We start from the raw sequence: 20,351 nt of genomic DNA, 5'->3' as shown, positions 1-20,351 counted from the left end.
TCTGAAAATACATAAGTAGAGCACACAAAATCAATAACATGGTCTTATTTGAAATACTGGCCCACATTTGATTCAAGAAACCTGAAAAAAACCTACATATATTGGGCAAAAGTGTTTAAGAAGTAAGTAATGAAGGTAATGACAGTGAAAAATAACTTCTAACCTGGAATTAAAGATGTAGGATTAATTTCAAATTCAAACAAAAAAAACCCCATGCCTTAAAAGCTCTCAGAATTAAGTGGCAGAGAAGGCAGAATGGAATTCTGTAAGAGAATGATACAAAACAAACACTAGAACATAACAAGGTAAAAAAAATCAAGGCTTCTAACAGTATACAGTTTCCTATGCTACGAGCAGGGATTCATGATAAAGTACCATGAATGCAACAAGAAGAGATTTTATATAAATATTTACAATACCTGTTCTATGTGATTACTTCTTAAAAATATAAATAAGAAAAAAGTAGAAAACATAATGGTGTGAGCTGGTATTTAATCAATTTGCTTCACAAAAAGTTCTATGAGCATCTCCTTCTGAACCTCTATGCCCCTATGAGCATCTGCATCCAGCTGCTGTTGGACTGTACTGAACAGCCACAGAATGCTCTTATTTCCACAATGGAAAAGGGACAGTATGATCCCAAAAGAAACAAGAACATCCTTTACAAAGAGGAGCTGAAATGCCAATTTGGTAGTGTTTGATGCCATTAGCACAGGCCTCTACAATGAGAAAAGTTCATGGATTACTTCTTGTATTGATTTTGAAGAGTATGTATGATTATAATAGACATAAAAATAGCATTATGATTGCCTTCAACCCACCTACATAAATAGGCTACTCTATAGCAGTCATATTTAACAGACAATTATATAAGCTGCCATTTTGATAAAGGCATCAAAAAACAAATTCAAAGCCCATTATAATCAACAAATGAGAACCACAACCTCATCGCTGTGTTGGAAACAGCGCAGGACTCTCTCGGTTGTAACAGCTCCATAGCACAGAGCACAGAAACAATTCAACAAGGTGGAAAATGGATAAAGGCAGCAAGAAGAATGTTCACAGGACAGATTCCATCAGCTCAAGTCTTCTTTTTGCTGGACAGAGCCCCTCTTCCAACTCCACTTCTTAGGTAATTTCTCAGCTTAGCTGACAGACGTGCATTCCAACATTAAAATATAAACACTGATGTATTCTACATGTAGGATTTACACTGCCAGCCTTGTTAGACGAGCCTCAATCACTCAAAACACTCAGACAATACATGAATTCCATGCTTGCTTTGACACATTAGCAATATCCAGGCTAATACAGCATTTCATAGCAGAGTTTAAAAAAAAAACCCTTAACTATAAAGCTGATATTCACACTGTATTGCATAGAGCAGTTATGGAAAGCTGCAAAAGTAACTTTAGAGAAAGAAAAAGAAATTTATTTGCCTCTGTTTTATTTGGGTCTGAAGACCCAAATAAATTATTTAGGGTCTAAAGACCCAAAGGAAAAAATAAAAACTACCAGCCATACCTTATGCACTTATAGCTACATCTCTCTCCTAGGAATTCATGCAACGAATGTAGCAGAAAAGAGTTAATACAATCCAGGTTGTGGAAAGAGACATTGACAATACTATTCTACTTCATCTATGTGATTTTGGTGACAACAACACACCAAAGGAATTATCCTGCACTCTTAAATATAGCAACACATTAATTTTTCTATTACGAAGATTGAACTCACTTAAATATACACACAAACGTAGGCTTGCCATAGAAATTTTACCTCGTACATCCTCTCAGCAGTAGTTTCCTTAGAAACTATTTGCTATAGTCATCCTACACTAAATCCTCCTGTCAGGACCCTGTGTGATAACCCACCCCACGCTAAACCATATAGACTTCTCCTCTATTAGCATCAGCTCATATGCAGTAACTCTTCCCATGCCAGTTTGTCTGCAACTCATGAATTTCTTCACACGTGAAAACGTTTCATGCAAATTTCTTTTCTGACCACCTTGGTTCGTAGTTTTGCTTGATGAAGTCAATTACATCAAGGAAGTGTTCTCTAAAGGCAGAGCAGACATAGTAAAGATGCAGTCTGAAACAAACAAACAAGATCTTATCTAAATCCTGTGCAACATAGATCCATCAATTGCTACTTTGACATGAACAATCCATGCAATTGACCCAGCTGGTTAAGGTGACTGTCTTGTCCTAATTGACCAATCCTATTAACTACAACAAGATTCCTCCAGAAATGAAGTTTGTTTTTTGTTGGACTCCCCTCCATGGAAACCTGGCAAAGAAACAATGCCTCTACAGAAAACTGAACTCTTTTTAATCACCGTATTCAAAATCCTCATTAAACTGAAGCTCAGCTTACTGAGACCATTCTGCAGCCTATCTCATGGAACTACAGGTTAATCCCCTGAGAAATAACTTGATGAGAACTACAACATTTGTAAGCATAAACTAGTGCAAGATCTACAGAAGTTTCCTATTTTGCTTTGGTATGAGTTTAATTATTAATCTTCATTGCTGACTAGTTCAGCACAATGCATGTTGTTTACACAGCTGTTACTCTTTTACTCTCAAGCTACCATTAGAACATGAGACACTGACTGCTCCGAAGAAAGGATGAGTTCACATCTTAGCGTGAAACATCTCATTTATTCATTTTTTTTAATAGTGAGGAACACAAAGTATTCCAGGGCTACTTGTTTATTTATTTACTTGGGTTTAAACCTGAAACTTATCTTTTTCAAGGCGAATTTTTGCATGCAATGTCTTTAGGAATGCAATTTAAACCCAGCATGACTTAAACCAGCCAGACCTTCTGTGTGCTCTGTTAGGCAAGACTTTCCACAATGCTTTCCATTTATCTAAGCTAGATCAATACCTAGAGGAGCAGAGGGGGGAAATGGGACTTCCATGGGCTTTTCTGATGGAATGCCGAGCACCCAAAGCCTCAGTGATGTCAACCGAAACACACCACTGCATTCCCCACATCAGCCATTGCTGAATTTCATATAGGAGTGATGGTGAAATAGAGAAAAGGGGCATGACTGCATACTACTGTTTTTATGTACATCTTCTACTCACGGCCTGAACAAAATTAAGTTTTTGTTAAATACTGTCCTAATTTACTTCCAGAAGGTAGGAGGTCTTTCAAGATTACTAATAGCTACAGGTTTAACTGAAAAATCCACACAGCTTCATGGGTACCCTTCCTTCTTCCAGTTATGGTTGGTATGGAGGGAGAAATGAATTTTACAACGCTCTACAACTTCATATGTACATTTTCTCATAGTAACTTCTCCCATCCACCCCTCAAAAAAAAAAAAAAAAAAAAAAAAAAAACCACTGAGTACTCCGTGTTCTAAACTTAAGCCATTTTTTGCATAACCTCACCCACAGACAGAGAAGCTCTGGGACTTTGTTTGTAATACTAAATGGCTTTCTTGATTAAAACCAGCTTCAAAAGCAGTTAATAGGACTGTGTTTTTCTTTCCCTCAAGTCTCCTGAGTAAACTTACCTTTGGAAAAAGACCAAAGATGGCCTTAAATGCAAACATATCACAGAGTTTTACTCCTGCTTTTTCCAACATTAATCAAAAAGAAACTTCCTTCAGAAATTCTATTCTGTTCTGAAAGTAGCAATGGGATATTGGTGGAAAGGTTCAACCTCTACAGCCGTACAAATATCCCACAATGTGGGACAACAGAATAACATAGGAGGGGTCACTTTCAGAGCAGCCCTCCTTCATTCACATGAAATACTCAATATGCACTCAACATATACAAGGCAGGTTCCTTTGTTTTTAGGGTTCGTTTTTGTTTCGTTTTGTTTTTGTTTTTTTTTAATAATACTAACTATTGCTGAACTTCCATTTTCTTCTTGAAAAAAATTATATTGGCAATACAGCAAACTCAGTTCATTCTCTTCAAATGCATCAGCAAAGAAAGAAATTAATCAGAGTCTGACTTTAATGAAAGTCTTTTAAATGTCCCACTCATTGCTTCCCTATGGATTCGTGCCAACAGCAATCAGGAGTATTTACTGAAACGCAAGCAGCAGGCACTTCAGATTTTTTGTTTCTGCACTTGTGGTGTAAGGAATTGTACTCTTCTAATACCACACCGTGCTTCAGAAAACAAATGCAGATGGTGTTTCAAGGGCAACTTTGACAGAAAGTTTAGGACTGTTGAGGTTGCTGGCACGCAGGCAGCAGACCTGCACAGCATGAAATAACCTCCTGAAACGTAAGGTTGACCAGCTGCACACACATGGACACCAGCACCAAAAAGAAACCCACACACTGGAAGTGTGACACTTTCAGCATGCAAGAAAACCATTCTGAATAAAATGCAAACCCAGATCCTGGTACTTGCACTTATCTGCACATTGGTACTTAAGACAATTATTCAATAATTATTTCTTATCAGTGAGCAGCAGGAGTTTCATACTTAGGGCAGAGAAAGCTCTCATGCTTTTTGCATTACCTGCCAGCTATCCAACTGATGTATTAAGAAGACTTTCGTAACTGTATTTTAATTATTTTGTTCCCTGATCTGCCCTGCCTATTTTGAACAATTAAAACCAAAAAATAAGATTCTAATTTCAAACATTTTTCAGGCAATAAAAAAAGTAAATGCTAATAAAAGCTTTTTTCATTTCTCATAGATGTGAGGCATACGCAAAATTTACTAATTGCAACGTTTTGCATTTCAGAAAGCTGAAACGCCTGCATTCACAGAGACAAAAAGATAATCACCACAATCTACGAATCTGTCCAAAGCCCACACACACTGCTAAAGCAGAATTTCCCAATAGTTCACAGAAATAGCAATAACTATTACTAGAATCCTGCGTAAAGCTGGATGATGCAGGAAAAATATTTTTGTCCATCTCAATCTACCCAATGGAATTCAAATTTGAAATACCTCAACATTTGCTAAAGATAAAAACTCTCTAAATTGTGATTAAGGTTTCCTCATTAGCACAATAGCATCCTTCATTTAACATCCGTTAACTGCTTTCTCCCACCTCTCACAAGACAAAAATTCCGTATTAAAAGAAGTTAGCAAACACAGCTTCTGACACGTTACAGCGATGGGAGCATCTGGGTAGAGATGAGCAGTTGACTGTCACACCCACACCTACCTCCAGCAGCCAAACACGGTACTGCTCCTACAAAATGCTTCACTAAAATGGCACACAGCAGTGCTAAAGAGTCATTTTTCAGCAGCCGGCAAGAAAAGCAGGCATGCTCACTGACCAACAGATCATTTTCCAGCTTTCTGCTTTCTGCAGCAGATTTCAAACCTTAGCTTTTCAGAGGACACAAACATCTAGAGCCATCCCCCTCCCTATATTTCTCTGAACGTCCTCCTGTTTTTCTTACCTCCAGTCCAGTGCTTTGGTCTTTAGCACTGACAGCCACTCGGAAAAGAAGGGCACAGACAGAACAGACCCAAACCCACCTTGGCGCACTCGGTTAATTAAATGTTGCTAACTAAAGGTGTGTGGGTAGGACAGAGGGCACCCTATGATAATCAGCACAACAATGACTGCCCCATTTCAGCAGCAGTGCCAACCAGTGACCCCTAACTCAGCCTGGAATCTGTGCACAAACCTTAACCCGATTAGGAATTTGAGCACAACAGTTGTGAAATCCCATGGTTGCACATTTATTTTTCTGCCCGAGCATCACCAGCTTTATGCAATTAAATACCGAAGTAGCTAGGAAAAAGAAAGTAAAGGTTTATTATTATTATGGAATTGACAGTTTTTTGTTTAGTTGGTTGTCTTCTACATTCTGGACTTTAAATTTGAGCTAGCTTGACAAATTAAAAAACTAGGTATAAAATGGCAACATTTTAACTCTAACTACAACTGAAAACTACTAGTGCAGTCCTTGTAATTTTTCTTCATGTAACCTGTAAAAATTAACTGCTAAAAACCACAGCAGACCTGTAGCTGGGCGAAAGTATTTCACCTATACAAAAGGGTGGAAAAAAAAAACACTGCTAGGCAAAGAGTTCATGCAGTGACTCCTGGAACACAAGGTATGCATGTGTAATGCTGCTGCCACCTGAATGACTTCAACACCCAGACGTATCTGCGATTTTGTATCAAACACATTTTCCTTTTTCTCTGGCTGAAGCGACTAAGAATCCAACAGTTTTATTTTTGTACGCACAAAGAACGACTGCAGATGTATTTTTCACTACTGATGCAGAAAAAGCAGACTTCGGGTGAGAAGTAGCAGGTCACACAGATTACCATGTGCATCAGTAGTCAACTCAATATCCACACAGAAAGGGGATCTGATGTATTTCTCCAAGCTGTTCTTTGGAGATTTGTGGACTATAGGCTGTGTCTGAGCCGGCTGCACTGCAGCAATCAGATGAGCAGACAGAGCTAACAGCTGGGGCAAACCATTTTCCAAGTTTGATTGTCTCAAGTTCTAACATTGGTTCTGGTGAGAAGATAATGAAAGAAATCCCCCCCCTCAAAAAAAAAAAAAGCCAGGAAGTCTCCTCTTCCCTAGGTAAACAGAAGTTGCTCAAACTGATCCGGTGTTTACAGTTACCTGGGTGAAGGCAAAGCTGAAGAATCACAGCAGACAAAATGAAATGCAGCAGTGTATAAAACTAAGCAAACAGAAGAGGCAGCAGCTTGCTTCTATATATCCTGCATGCTGGGAAATGCAAGCCACACTTCTGACTGAAAGGATGCTGTCACAGAACCTCTGTGAAATAAAACAGCCCAGAAATACAGTCATGAGCCCTTAACTTAAATTACCTCAGTATTCCAGGTACTTCTTTTTTTCCTTTGTTCAACTGAGCCTTCACCCCAGGACTCCCACCCCTACTTGTGTTTCCAAAGGTCACACTGAGCTGTTTCAGATTTTCATGAAGCCACCACTACTCTGGCACGGCAGAGGTTTGTGCTGCTATCTGCTGCAGTTCATTAACATGTATTCAATTACGAGAACAGCTCACACAAAGCCTGACAACCGCAGCACCACATTCCGTTACCTACCCGAGAAATTACCAGCAATGTAGTTTAGTAACTTCCAGAAACATAAGGATGTTACTATTTGCAACTATTGCACAGAGGTATCATCGACAAGAGCAGCTTACCACATACCATGCTCTGTCAGTTACACAATTTACTAAACAGAATGGGCACATAATTAACAATCTAGAAGAAGAGTTTGAAGACCAGCAGTTTTGACTCAGACCTGCTCTATGCCAAGAACAAGAAGCAAGCAGCTTCAAGAAAAAAAAGCATTAAAAATGCTCACACGTAAGGAACTACTCATTTTCCCATTGCAGATCTAAACTCTCGCTCTCCTCTGCGCCCATATTTAGCTCATATCTCTATGCTGTTCCGGCTCAGCTGAATATCTTAAAAGGAAAAAAAAAAGCAATGGAAAGTTCTCCACTGTCACATGCAGAAAAACAAGAACTTTTGCTACGATAAAGTCTTTGTCAGATACTTTGATACGTTGACATTTCCATGCAAAAGGACACACTGTTAATAACAGATGCCTCAAAAACTTACTGTGTAATTTCACTCACGTGGTTGGTACCAATCCATTTACATGCTAATAACAGCAGTGAGATAGACATAGGAAGAGTTAGAAATGATATTGACTACTCCTCCCCTTGTAGAAGGGTTCTTCTACTATTCCTGTTGGACAAAGAAAGATTTGTACTATCAAGACTGAGCTCCATCTACAAACACAGGCATTAGTTTTGCCTGCTGAAATTTGGTTTTACAGATTTGTAGCGAAATAAAATACAACAGAAGCCTGGAAAGTTAAGAACACGACCTTAACCCCATAGAAATAAATGTAAATCTAGCACTGACTTCAGCAGAGGCAGAAGCATAAAGAATTTTCATCTGCAAGACCTGGAAAGCTGCTATCCAAACTCACCAAGAGGTTTGACATCACTCATTAAGTTACATGCAAGGTAGGAAAGGCCAGCACAGCTATGGCACATTAAATGCTAATCCAGTGCAATACTACTAGCAGCCATCTTTCCAAGAGAGAAGCTCCATGGACAAGAGCACATCAGACATTAAGCCTTCTTCACTATATTCTGTCACTCAATAATTAAAGGGGGAAAAAAAAAAACTACACACACAACAAAAGAGAGTATTAATAGCAATTAGAAACCGAGTTAAGGCTTACAAACTCAGCCTTGCACAAACTGTCTTTAAAAGAGTCACCTGTCATAAGTCCGCTTGCAACAAAGGTAAATCAAGACAGGAGACACAGGCTAAAAAGAACAAAATAAACCCCAGGTATTGCAAATCATCCTTGCAGCAACTGATACAGCTGTACACAGCACAGCACAGCGCCCAGCTGCCTACAGAATGAACAGCAGCTCTACCCAGATACTGCTTTTCTAATTACAAAACACGAATTAACAGAATTGGTTCTTCACATGCAGGAACAACTGACTTTAAATTACTGTTTTCACAACCACCCACTTCCCAAGATTAGTCCAATTTGAGACGAGAAATCCTTCCCACAGATCTGAATTACACACACAGAGCCCCTGACCAATGCTTGCATGCACTTTGTCTCACCTGTCCAAAAAAACAAGCAGGAAGGCACAGGCAAAACTGTCTCAAACATACCTGTCCATGCAGTGCCTTTTTTAATCAAAAGAAATCTGGTGGGAACAAATCAACTTAAACCACCTCTGAAACAAAATCTGCTAGGCTTATGCTCAGCTCTCCACAAATGAGTGCTTAGGATATCGAGGAGGGTCGCGTGAAGAAGAATCCTCGCTGAAGAGGATCTTCAGATTTTTTTGTATATCAAGTTTCCAACTCTGCAGTCCAATTCCCAGCAAGAACACAGGCAGACATGCAGGGGGCTGCTCTCCAGCCTCTCCTCAAGCTCAGGGTATGCTCAAAATCAAAGGAGACAGGAGGAGATGGAAAGAGAAAATAAGGAAATAAATTAATTGTGGGTGGGCCGAGAACAGATTTCGCACATATTTCACCTCATTCTCCTTCAACACATCATCACCTCAACTGAATGGCCATGAAAAATGTGAACAGTCATTTAAACCTTACAGTCCTTCCAAAAAGATACAGAATAATTCCCTCTAGCCTCAACAGTTACCAATGCATGGCAGAAGAATTGAAGTTGACCCTTACTCCTACAATTGAAAGTTCATAAACTGCTAAAAAAAAAGAGAATGGAAATAGAAAAAAAAAAAATCCCAAATGTTCCAGCATTGCCCTGTATGAATCAGCAAACCACCGTCATGCAGCCTGCACACATGTCCATCTCATACCTCACTGAAATATTTCTCTGGAATAGTAGTGTCTAATATTTAAAGAACTCATGAACCACACACAATACTGATAAAAACGACCTAACTACTTCAATTTACTGAAGAATCACAGTAAAATAAAAGCATAGCAAGAGCAGTCAAATTACTGAGATTACACAGAAGAACACTGACTTGACATTTCTGGACTGCAGATATCAGTGAGCCAACTTGATTGTATACAAATAATATTATTGATAAGCACCCCGTCCTGCAGTAAGACCTTCCAAAATAAGCAGGAAGAGAACATTCCTGGAACTTTAACAGGGCTGAACTGTTGCAACTGCATCCATCAGGACCTCTGCTGAACAGTATTATGCAGCAAGGGGATTTGGCAAGGCCCATCATTCAACTCCGGGAGACAGAAAGACAGACAGACAGACAAGGGAGTTCAGCATTTACAACAGACATTCATCTGACATTTTAGTTCACTACCCCAGTGAGATCTCCTTCCAAATATCTATGGTTCTTTCTTTTCCACTCAGAAGGAAGATCATAAATTGGAAGTGTAACATTCATATTACTCTACAGGATGATACCAAGGGAGCAAACTATGCTATCACAAGAATGACTGAGGGCCACACTGCAATTCTTCTTACAACACAAAACTTCTATTAATTATTGATAACCTGCAGCACGTGTTGGAACAGTTTGCAAACTGTGCGTTATCTTACCCGGCACCCGATCCTGATCCAGGTTTCTACCTTCTCCTCTCTGTCATACTGTTGCCAATAGAGACTTCTGTTCTACCACGCAACAACATTTTATTTCATCAGAAGTGCCCCTCTGCCTCTTCGGATTCCAAATTTAAAAATAAAAGGTCAGAATTCCATTGGAGAGGGAAAGTCACTCCCAGAAGTATGTCCTCTGATTAAAGATGCTTTTTTAAAAATAATAATTATTATTACTATAAAACAAAACAACAACAACAAAACTATCTGTCTTATTAGGAAATGCAACTATTTCAATAGTTAATTTTCAGTTAATGATGCAAGCACAAACTCAAAACACTGTCCTGCTATCCAAAGAAACTGAATTTATCTGGATGCATATTGAAACATAAGAAAAAACTCCTGCAGGATGGGAGCATTTAAACACTAGGACGTGTCACCCAAAGAGGTTGTGCACCCTCTTCCTTTGGAGATACTCAAAAATCTAAGGAACCTGTCCTAGCTAACCCTGTATTGAACAAAGGAGTTGATGTATATGATTTCAAGGCCCCTTCCCACCGTAACCATCCAATGATTCCTTTATTTATGGATCTACACTTCTGCCAAATAAGGTGACAGAAGAAAGGGGCAGAAAAAGGTAACGGATTATTCAGATAATACATGACTGCCACAGATCTTTCCTGAAGTCATTTGTCTCTATTTCACCCTTCCTTTACACCCTACCTGAAATGTCTGAACAAGCCTACACAACTCAGAAGCGAATGCTTCCTTGAACACAAATCTGCATGAAGTTTTATCTATCATAAGGAAATAATTGCAAAGGAAACAGTGAAAAACAGCATTAAATAAGAATTACTCCCTGTAAGCGTACCATTCGTAAATGAAAGTACCTGACAGAAGCAAGTCAAGCTACGACTGATGACTGCACGTGCTCAGATCACTTTCTTTGCAAGAGTCACAAGACTTCTACCTAAAAAATAATTCCTATGGCAGGTGGCCTTCGCTACAAGTCAGCTGGGGAAGCGTCCAGCTTCATTGCCAAATACTAGTTCATAAGTTAATATAAAGGAACAAAACCTACAGTTACTCTCATGCCCATACCAGTGTTTGACTGAACACATTAGCCTGATTCTGAACTCATATCAGTCTGCTCAGGAAAGAGCCAAACAGTTCCGTTCCTTCTCCTGCAGAAAACAGGGAGTATCATATGAAGTTCTCAGATAACAAGTTCAGAACAGAACAGAGGAATGACTTATTCACACAACACGAGAAGTCTAGTGGTGCTTGCTGCCAGAACGGTGGTAGATTCCAAAACAATACACGGACTCAAGAGTTTTTAAAAATTCCGTACATCCATGGAATAAAAAGCCATACAAAACATCATCCCCACAGAGGGACTGGCAGAGCTGACCTAAGGAGTAACCCAATATGCTTCCCTAGAAAAGAGCACAAGAATAGAGCATCTGCTGTCAACTGCTGCTTAGTTGTGCAGCACAAGCAGGATTGAAACAATGGTTCTGTCATATACTAGGATCAAAGAGCTTTAGTGGGCTTCAGGATAGGATGGCAGATGAGCCCAGCAGTATAGATCTTCCTGTGAAAAACGATCTCTGCCAAAAACACAGAAAGGAACAGTGTTGCTCCAGCACACCACTTCTCCTAAATAGAGGTGAAACAGTGGTTTGAGACTGTGATACAACCCACAGAAAATTTAGCTCAAGCACAGTTTGAGAAGATAACTTGCTTCCCCACCTTCCATAGCATTTCTTAGGAAAAAAAAAAAATTTCTAAAGAAACCTAAGCAGCTTAAGGAAAGATCTTTTCATCATTATTGCAATTAAAACAGGATTGACCATTCAAATGACAACAGGCTTCTAGTGAAGTATAATTAACTACTGACAAAAAGCCTGAGAAAGTAACACGCAATTTCAGGACGAAAACATGCAGCGTTTCACTTTAAGTGGCTCAAATATGTATTAAAATATTAAGCCAAAGAAAAAACAGAAGCACCCTCAAAATTGAGTACTTCAAGTTGTCAGTCTTGCAGCTCTCTAAGCCAGAAAATAATCATGAAGAACATACCACTAAACACAGATCACTGGTACTACTGGTGCACATACAGAAGAACAGTAACAGCAACGCATCTGGTAAGTTACAATATATACTGACTAAAATTTCTGGAGACACAGGTTTCTGAATGCTTTCAGGAAAGCCCTGCCACCTTCCTCTAACTTGGTAACCATAAGCAGGAATCCCAACGAACCGTAAGTAGCGTGGCTAAACAGATGTTAATGTAACTGTATCCCAGAATGCTTACTTTTCAGAAATTATCACCACCACAAATAGTACAAAAAAAAAAAAAAGCAACTGAATAAACCATAAAGAGCACTGATTATTTTTACACAGAATCCCGATGACCTTCTCTTCCCAAAGGACATACAGTATGTTCTACACAAGATGAAAACTTCTTGTATTTTAGCTCCTTGTGTATATTATTGTTACAGTCCATTAAAAAAAAAAAATTGTAACTCAGCAAGGCAAAGTTTCCTTCTCAAAAACAGCAGGCTACAACAAGGCCATAAGGCCATTTAAAATCATCCAGACTTACTTATTTGGTGAAAATACAGCTTCAAAAAAGCTTCCTATCTTACTACAACAACACATTCCCCATATTTGCAATCTTTTATTTTGGAAAGAGAAAAGTCCATGCTGAAATACAAAGCAATTTAGAAAGCAAGATGTTAAGCAACCTCATTGCAGAGCAAATCTATAAAGTGCAAGAAGTTTGTCCTATTAAGAGGTTTCATGTACTTAGTTCAGCTGTTTCCCCCTACCCTTGTTCAATCCTGACATTTGCAGTGTACTCTTCTGCTACAACTCCATTTGATCACTATGGGTCCCACAGAGTCAATCTTCTGTGATCAGCACTGAACACTGAAGCTGATAGACTCGTAATATCAGTATGGCTTCATAGATAGATCACCAGGCTATAGTGCAAATCACCATGAATGTTTTTACTTTTTTTCCTTAAGCACAAAAAAAAAAAAAAAAAACCAAGCAAACAAAATAAAACACAAATCTAGGAGATCATTTTTTTTTTTCCTTCAAAAAAAGGAAATCATCTTGCCTGGTATCTAACATGTTCACAGCTCACTGAAAAAACATATTCTGAGAAGAATATCAGCATTCCACAGCAAACTGATGCTGAACACATATTCTGTAGCCTTCCACCACAATAAGAAACAAGAAATATTTCACAGGTATCAGACAGAACGTAATTATGGGCGAAACAGAAACTGAAAACCTTGGTATTCAACAAATAAAGAATCCATCCCCAATTTCACCTCCCTACTTTACTGAAAAACCAACACGTCTTCTCCCCTCCTGACACAGGATCTCACAGACTGCCTCACAGGGAAAGACATTCAGTGTTGAAACCAGACAGAGGCAGTCTGGATTAAACAGATGGCACTCTATTTAGAACAATTTCACTGTTAATAACACGATAATGGCACTCTTTCTGGAACGCTTCTCATGATCTCCTAATATCACTGTAAAAGCTTGGAAACTAGAATAAGCTTTCATGAGGTATTAAGAAACCAAGCCTGCAGTCAGTCCTAATGTTCCGCCAGTACCACACTATAAACCAATATTTATTCTTATTCCTATCTGTATATCTGAAATGAACAACCTAGAGTTTGCATTCAGCTACAAAGAAACAGCATTACCACAGCATTAAGAAATGATTTAAGGCCAAGTTACTGAGTGGCTGTCCTTCCAAGTTTCTTTCCAGAGAAATGGTACTACATACTCAGTCTGAAGAACACACACACACACACACACACACACACACACACACACACACAAAAAAAAAAAAATCCAAAAAAAAAACAAAACAGCAAAACAATCGATGCTTCATAATCATATATCAACGGCATGCAAAACTCCAAGCTCCAGGATCGAGCACTCCATAGAAGAAAGGAGCAGCTTCACAAGAGAAGCAGGTCTTGAGAAAACCTTTAACTTTCAGTCACCTTTCAGCTCAGCTGCAGGATTTCACACCGTCTCCCCACCTCTCCTACGGAAACAAACAGCAGTGCCCTCTCAGGACGCCCCCGCTGACGGTCCCCCCCTCAGCTCAGCCTAGCGGACCGCTTCAGCTCTCCCTCCCCTGACGAAGGCAGCCCCGGGGGCAGGCGGCAGCCGGGCCGGGGGCGGCCGGGCCCGAGGCTTACATAAGCGCGGGGTGCGGGGACGCTGTCGCCCATCGGGTGGCCGGAAGCCGCCGCCTGAGAGAAGGAGGCCGAGAGGAGGCTCTGCGCCTCAACGAGAGGCAGCAGCGGTTCGCGCCCCCGCACACGGAGACCCTGCGGGCGTCCGTCCTCGCAAGAGCCGACGGGCAATGACCGTACCGAGAGAGGAGAGAAGGAAGCAGGAGAGAGACCTCGCTGCAGCTCCTGTCCAAGCCTCACCATCCCACAGTACCGGCGCGCACCCTTCCCGCCAACACCCCCTCACCCTTTCCTCCAGCGCCGCTGCCGCCACCTCCAGCCGCTGCCAGCCCGCAGCCCAACAACGCGCCCGCCTATTGGGCCGTTCCCGCCCTAACAAGCCCCACGCCGATTGGCTCCTCCAATCGTCTGCTTCCTCGTCCTTAAATCATCCCCCCTCACCCGCGCTCGGGTCGGTGGTGCCGTTGCGTGCCCGTGAGCTGCCTCGGTGAATCTCCGTGGCGGCAGCACTGCGGGAACCGGGGGTCTGAGAGCAGCCTCAGAGTTTCCACCTGCATGTGGCGCTGGGAGGGAGGGGGGAACGAAGCGGAACAGAAGCTACGCGGAACGCTCGTGTCCAGCCGCGCTTCCGTTAGAGGCTCCGTCCGCTGACTTCCGCTTCCGGGCAGCCGCGGTGTCCTGGCGGAGGGTCGCGGAGCGGGCAGGTACTGAGCGCCTGGAGCGGGGAGCGTGGGGAGGAGGCAGGCCCGGCCCGCTCAGTCGGGGAGAGCGGGGCTGCCCTGCGCCGTGCCCTGCCGTGCTGCCTGGCCTGTCGCGTTCCGTTAGGCCGCTAATTGCACCAACCCTAGGCCGCGGCCCTTCTCGGGGCAGAGGGCATCCGGCTATGCCGCACTGCGGCTCGCTGCTGGTGCGTGGGGCAGTGGGGGGCTGCTCGTAACCCTGCCGGTGGGGAGGTAAATACTGATAGGAGAGCAAGGTTGTGGATTTGCGTGGCAAGGTTATAGACAGACAGATGGTGGTGGTGGTTGTTTTTTTTTTTTTTTTTTTTTTTTTTTTTTTTTTTTTTGTGTGTGTGTGTTCCTTTTTAAAACTTATTTATTTATTTTAGGAGCAGATGTTTTTCAGGTAATCACAGTGTTAGTTATCTTGTTCAGATATGCTCTTCTATCCCTTTGGGCCCCCACAGCCAAGGCTCATACAGGGCTGCAGGCTTTGAAGCTGTCATCTTGGCACGGTTTCATTGCAGACAATTCTCCTACAAACTAGGGCATGAAGGCTGCTCTTTGCTACCAGATGCATGCTCAAATGGGAAACTTGTGTTGAAAGAAGTCTTACTACACTGTGGAAATAAAGACTTTAAAGCAGTTGCTGAATAAAACTGTAATTACGCTAGAAATATACAAAACAGAGGCTGTAGTGTTGTACAGAGTTGGTTTTTTCAGAGGCAACCCTGGAGAATGGTCTGGAGAAGAAGAGGCCCAGGGGAGACCTTAGTGCTCCCTACAGCTGCCTGAAGGGAAGCTGTGCTGAGGTGGGGGTCAGCCTCTTCTCCCATGTAAGTAGTGGTAGGACTAGAGGGAATGGCCTTCAGTTGTGCCAGGGGAGATTCAGGTTGGGGATTAGGAAATGCTTCTCTGAGAAAGCAGTCAGGCCCTGCAATGGGCTGCAGGGAGGTGGTGGAGTCACTGACCCTGGAGGTGTTGAAGAGGTGTTTAGATGTTGTACTGAGGGACATTTAATGGGTAATACTGGAGATAAGTGGATGGTTGGACTTTTCCAACCTTGGTGATTCTACAACCCTAAAACCTCTTAATGTTCAACACAATTCCAAATGTAGTAGTACCTGCATCCAGTAGAATAATTTTAAGGACTTTATACTTACTGCATCCTGAAATTTTAGAACTTATGTTTTAAAACATTATTAGTGACAGCGAGAAATAGCAGCTCTTTAGGCAAATACCAAAACAAAAAAAACCTCTTGCTTACTGTTTAAAGAAAATGACCCATTTTCTTACAGCATAAATGAAGGTAATGCTTTAAGAAATGTGTCTTTTAACGGCTTCCAGCTTATTTGCCTTGTACAAGGAAACAAGATTGCTTTGTCAGAGAGAAGTTTAGCTGATTATCCTTCTGCTGGATGTATTACAATTTTATGAGTCAATGATATAATAATGCTCACCTATAAAGTGTCCAATGCTATTATGGATGCTTTAAAGCTAGTTATTTTGTCATTTTTAATATGTTTGTATGTGCATTAATGTTTTTAACAGGCTACCATTCCATAAGAATTTTAACATCTAACGTAATGCACTACTCTTTTATATTTACATTTAGATTATCCTGTTGTTTTTCTTTTTAATTTGATAGTAAACTGTGGAGAGTAAACGTAGGTTCAGTTAAATTGGGTAATTCCCAGGTTTTCATGTCTTTGAATTCCAGTTATTTGAGGGTGCTGGTTTAAGCATAATAATATTCAATAAAGGTGTACATAGGTCACTAACATGAGATTACATTTTTTTTACATTGTATAAGTGACTTGTAGTTGTGAAGTTGTCTCTCCTTCTCAAGCCACATCACTATTTTCGAATTCTAAATATGCAATTAGGGATATTTTACTGGCTTAAGATGAGGAAAAACTTGTAATGTGGTTTCTTAGTTGGCATATTTAAAAAAAGCAAAACCTACAGTGTGGAGTATTTAAACTATTAATCAGAGATATTTGTGTAACACTATGATATCAAACCTGGGTGAATTATTATTTGTTTCCTGGGTCGTGTGATTTTCTGTTGTTTAATAACACAGATTCTTCTGTTCCTGGGCAATGTTTGTGTTATGTTAATGCTGTGTATTTCAAGGTCTGTGTTAATGGTCTTTTTTTATTAGCAAAAATTCCATTTTTTTTTTCGTTCCATAGATAAGATAATGTTATTGTTTCTTTGGAAATAGTTTTATGTGGAGACTCTTGCCTTTAGACATACGGCACGTTAAAGTAAGCATGTGTAATTTCAGACCAAATACCAACTGTTGTAATATATGGGAAAATGATTAAAAAATCTAGCACAGTTTGCTTCTTTATCACCAGCTTCTGAAATGCAGTATAAAGTCTCCTAGTACTTTTTTCAAAGGTGCACTTTTCAGAAAGCAGAATTCTTTGTGTGCAACATTACTGTTTTGGAGTACTTTTTGTAACCACCTTGCTCTTCCTAGGATATCTGTACTTCCGAGCATTTGGAGAACAAGCTGATGCTCCCTGAGAACTGAAATTCATCTTTGGTTGTAGGTATGGGGCATGGAGGTGAACATGGCCATGGCCATGGCCGAACAGAACTGCCCGACTACAGGCAGTGGAAGATAGAGGGTACTCCACTTGAGGAGGTCCAAAGGAGGTTGGCCAAACGGGGTCTCAGGGATCCATGGGCTCGGTAAGTGCAGGAGCTTCAAAAGTAGTATTGATATGTTGCTTAACATAGTTTCCCCCCCCCCCCCCATTATGAACTGTATGAACTTTGCTCAAGTACTCTTCAATCATGGTTTCAGAGTAAAATCAGAAGATGTAAGAATTGTGTAACTAGTTTAGGGAAGTGAGTCTGATACTACATTAGTGTTACTTGCATCTCCTGTAAACTGTACCTCTATGAAGAATTAAGAGCTGCTACAGTTACTTGAATGCCTACATGATAGAAATGTAACCATCTCACTGCATATCCAGAAAAAAAATCAATGTTTTTCCGAAGACCTTTTGCCATGTTTATCACACTGGCTCCATTGATCCTGTTTTATTCTTTTGGTTTTCTTTTCCTTTTAGTAATGAAGCCTGGAGGTACATGGGTGGCTATGCAAAACCTGCCACTTTAACAGAAGTCTTTACCAGGGGACTCAAGTGGGGATTTGCAGCTTTTGTTGTTGCTCTTGGCATTGAGTATGCCCTGTTTCCACCGAAGAAGAATGGAGGACATCACTGAAGATCAAATATAACAGTTCTTTTCATTACTAAAATGTACGAAAGCCTGCTGCCCACTGTGCTTATAATGCGCATATTAAAGTCTATCACAGGTAAAAGCGTGTTGCCTTGCTTTTATTACACTTTTGTAAAAGGATCAAGAAGCCAGAGCTATTTCCCTGACTTCGGTCTAGGGAAGGAAAATAAGGAATATATATATTCTTGGGCTTGCTGTACCATCTTTTAAAGGGAAACGGCCCAGCTCTTTCAAATCCTGCCAACATCCTACTGAATGAAATTGAGAAAGTGTGATGCTTTTGAGTGAAAAATTCTATTTTACTCCTTACAGATTTAATAGCTGTTATTTGCAGGTAAGGGATCCTGCAGTAGTTATTTTTTAAATGTATAACTTACCCACTTTCGTCTTTCAGTAAGAAAAAATGCTACCTTAAAGCTTTAAAAAGTATCCAAAACTGCCTAGAAATGTGTGAAAATACCAAACCTTTTGCTTAATCATATTGAATACACTAACTTACAGATACTATGCACCAACATAATCTGTTCTTTGTAACATCCAGAAATTAAAACTCATGTTTCTACCACATTTACTAAGCAAAGTAGTGTACATTTCATTCAGCAATAGCTGTACCTTATCTCAGTATGACCTCCAATACACTTGAGTGTAAATAAAAAAAACTGAAAATAGAGAACAGTTGTTTTTTCTGGTATACAATTCCAGTTATAATTTTGCATTAATACAGCTTTCTTATACTATTTTTTAAATATATTATTTCTCTTTGCATTATTCTTCTTAGAGTGCTTTTTGGATGCCTGGGGTGAGGACACATAGTAAAAAAAGAGCCTTTGCAGAGCTAGGAATTAGCACTGTCTGGATATCCTATTTTAAATCTTTGTTATGCCCTCAGTAAGGAAAGAAAAGGCAGTTATACTAAGTTCTCAATTCAGATAATAGGGTGCCTATCACTAAAAAGAAAGCAAAACTGATGCTACATACCAGTAGATAATTATACAGTGTACATCCACTGTGAATAAAGTGGAAAGTTTCTTGGGGTAGCCATGTCACAGATGCAGGTTTATTAAAATAAAATTGAAGCTCCTACCAAATGGCTTAAAAGTATCTTTAAAACATATATTTACACAACATTTTAAAGTGGAATTACAATGGGGCTTTATTTTTAGAGCCAGTAACCATCTGTTGCTGTGAGAGGGCAGCAGTAGTGTTCAGTGGAGCTTTACATCTCTGCATGACATTGCTCAAAGCTCTGTTCATAGGGCACACAACAGCTTTACTGAACTCCTTTTTTTGCCTAAAGTCTTTTTGAAACATCTCCACACAGTTCAATCAGTCTGTGAAAAGGCAAATCAAGAACATCCTGTGTGAAATCCACTGCACCAAGAATTTCCACGTTGTCCCTTAGGTACTCCCAAAAAGCATACACATTTGCAAAAGCTAATGCTCGCTTTTGTCTCCCTCTATGTCAGCCTAAGACTAAACTGTTAAATTTCTTCTGAACAACAACCTAAAATTCAGTTAACTGTTAAGAGCCAGCATTACATGTGCTATCAGTGAAGCTTAGCTTTGGATGCACATTTCTCATTTCAGCTGTTCCCATACTTGATGCGTGTGCCCACACACTGCCTCCCAGCCATCCTGCCACACTGCATAATGCTTCTGGAACTCTAAGCAATAGTTGCTCTTGGTTTTAGTTTCTTGTTGGTAAAGCTTGTTTTCATACTAGTCTACAGGTTCACATTTTATTGGTCTCTGTTCTATGTTGAATGCTTGAGTCTGAAGTGAGGTTGCTGCAAGTCCCTTGGGATGAATCTTTCAAACCATCAGTCCTGCCGCTTCATTGACTATTACAAGCAAATTAACCTTTAAAGGCCTCTTCCAACTCAATTGATTCTACTCTGATTTACAGCAGCTGAAGAGATAAGTTTTTCTTTTCCTATCACTAGCAGATGGAAGCACACTTAGAAGTTACAGTAAGCACATTTTCAGAATGCATAACATTGGTGTGCTGCTTAGTTTAATTGGGCAGAAAGATTGTAAAATACAAAGAAACAAACTAACGTGTGTGTTCTTCAGTACCTTTTTTTAAGGGATCATTTGGTTTATCGAGAGTTT

The 20,351-nt window shown here is 40.3% G+C and overlaps 2 protein-coding genes across 13 annotated transcripts in view; one reads left to right on the top strand and one right to left on the bottom strand.

The window, feature by feature from the left end:
- The window catches only part of HYCC2 (hyccin PI4KA lipid kinase complex subunit 2), a 54,182-nt gene extending 39,491 nt beyond the window's left edge, over window positions 1-14,691 (bottom strand). For 2 of the 8 annotated variants that reach the window (XM_052676317.1, XM_052676313.1), the window contains exon 1: window positions 14,549-14,691. The gene's annotated coding sequence lies outside the window, so the exon portion shown is untranslated. Of the gene's footprint in view, window positions 1-5,160; window positions 5,298-5,401; window positions 5,531-7,569; window positions 7,699-14,548 lie in introns of those variants that run through there. The other 6 variants (XM_052676316.1, XM_052676321.1, XM_052676320.1 and 3 more) reach the window with 6 other exon arrangements.
- A 39-nt stretch (window positions 14,692-14,730) lies between these two features.
- On the top strand, window positions 14,731-18,321 carry NDUFB3 (NADH:ubiquinone oxidoreductase subunit B3). 5 transcript variants are annotated; one of them, XM_052676378.1, is made up of 3 exons: window positions 14,731-14,749; window positions 17,543-17,684; window positions 18,068-18,321. In XM_052676378.1, the coding sequence occupies exons 2-3, from the start codon at window positions 17,545-17,547 to the stop codon at window positions 18,222-18,224; spliced, it is 297 nt and encodes a 98-aa protein (XP_052532338.1). In that variant the 5' UTR covers window positions 14,731-14,749; window positions 17,543-17,544; the 3' UTR covers window positions 18,225-18,321. The 5 variants fall into 5 exon arrangements, with proteins under 5 accessions (XP_052532338.1, XP_052532335.1, XP_052532336.1 ...); XM_052676375.1 differs by lacking the exon at window positions 14,731-14,749 and adding an exon at window positions 14,825-14,966; XM_052676376.1 differs by lacking the exon at window positions 14,731-14,749 and adding an exon at window positions 14,855-14,966 and having other exon boundaries at window positions 17,470-17,684.
- The last annotated feature ends 2,030 nt before the right edge of the window (window positions 18,322-20,351 follow it).

Source organism: Tympanuchus pallidicinctus, unplaced genomic scaffold, assembly GCF_026119805.1.
Source record: "Tympanuchus pallidicinctus isolate F22 unplaced genomic scaffold, pur_lepc_1.0 scaffold15, whole genome shotgun sequence".
Classification (NCBI taxonomy): Eukaryota; Metazoa; Chordata; class Aves; order Galliformes; family Phasianidae; genus Tympanuchus; species Tympanuchus pallidicinctus.
Note: the sequence above shows the minus strand (reverse complement) of the source record. Positions and strands in the feature narration are given on the sequence as shown.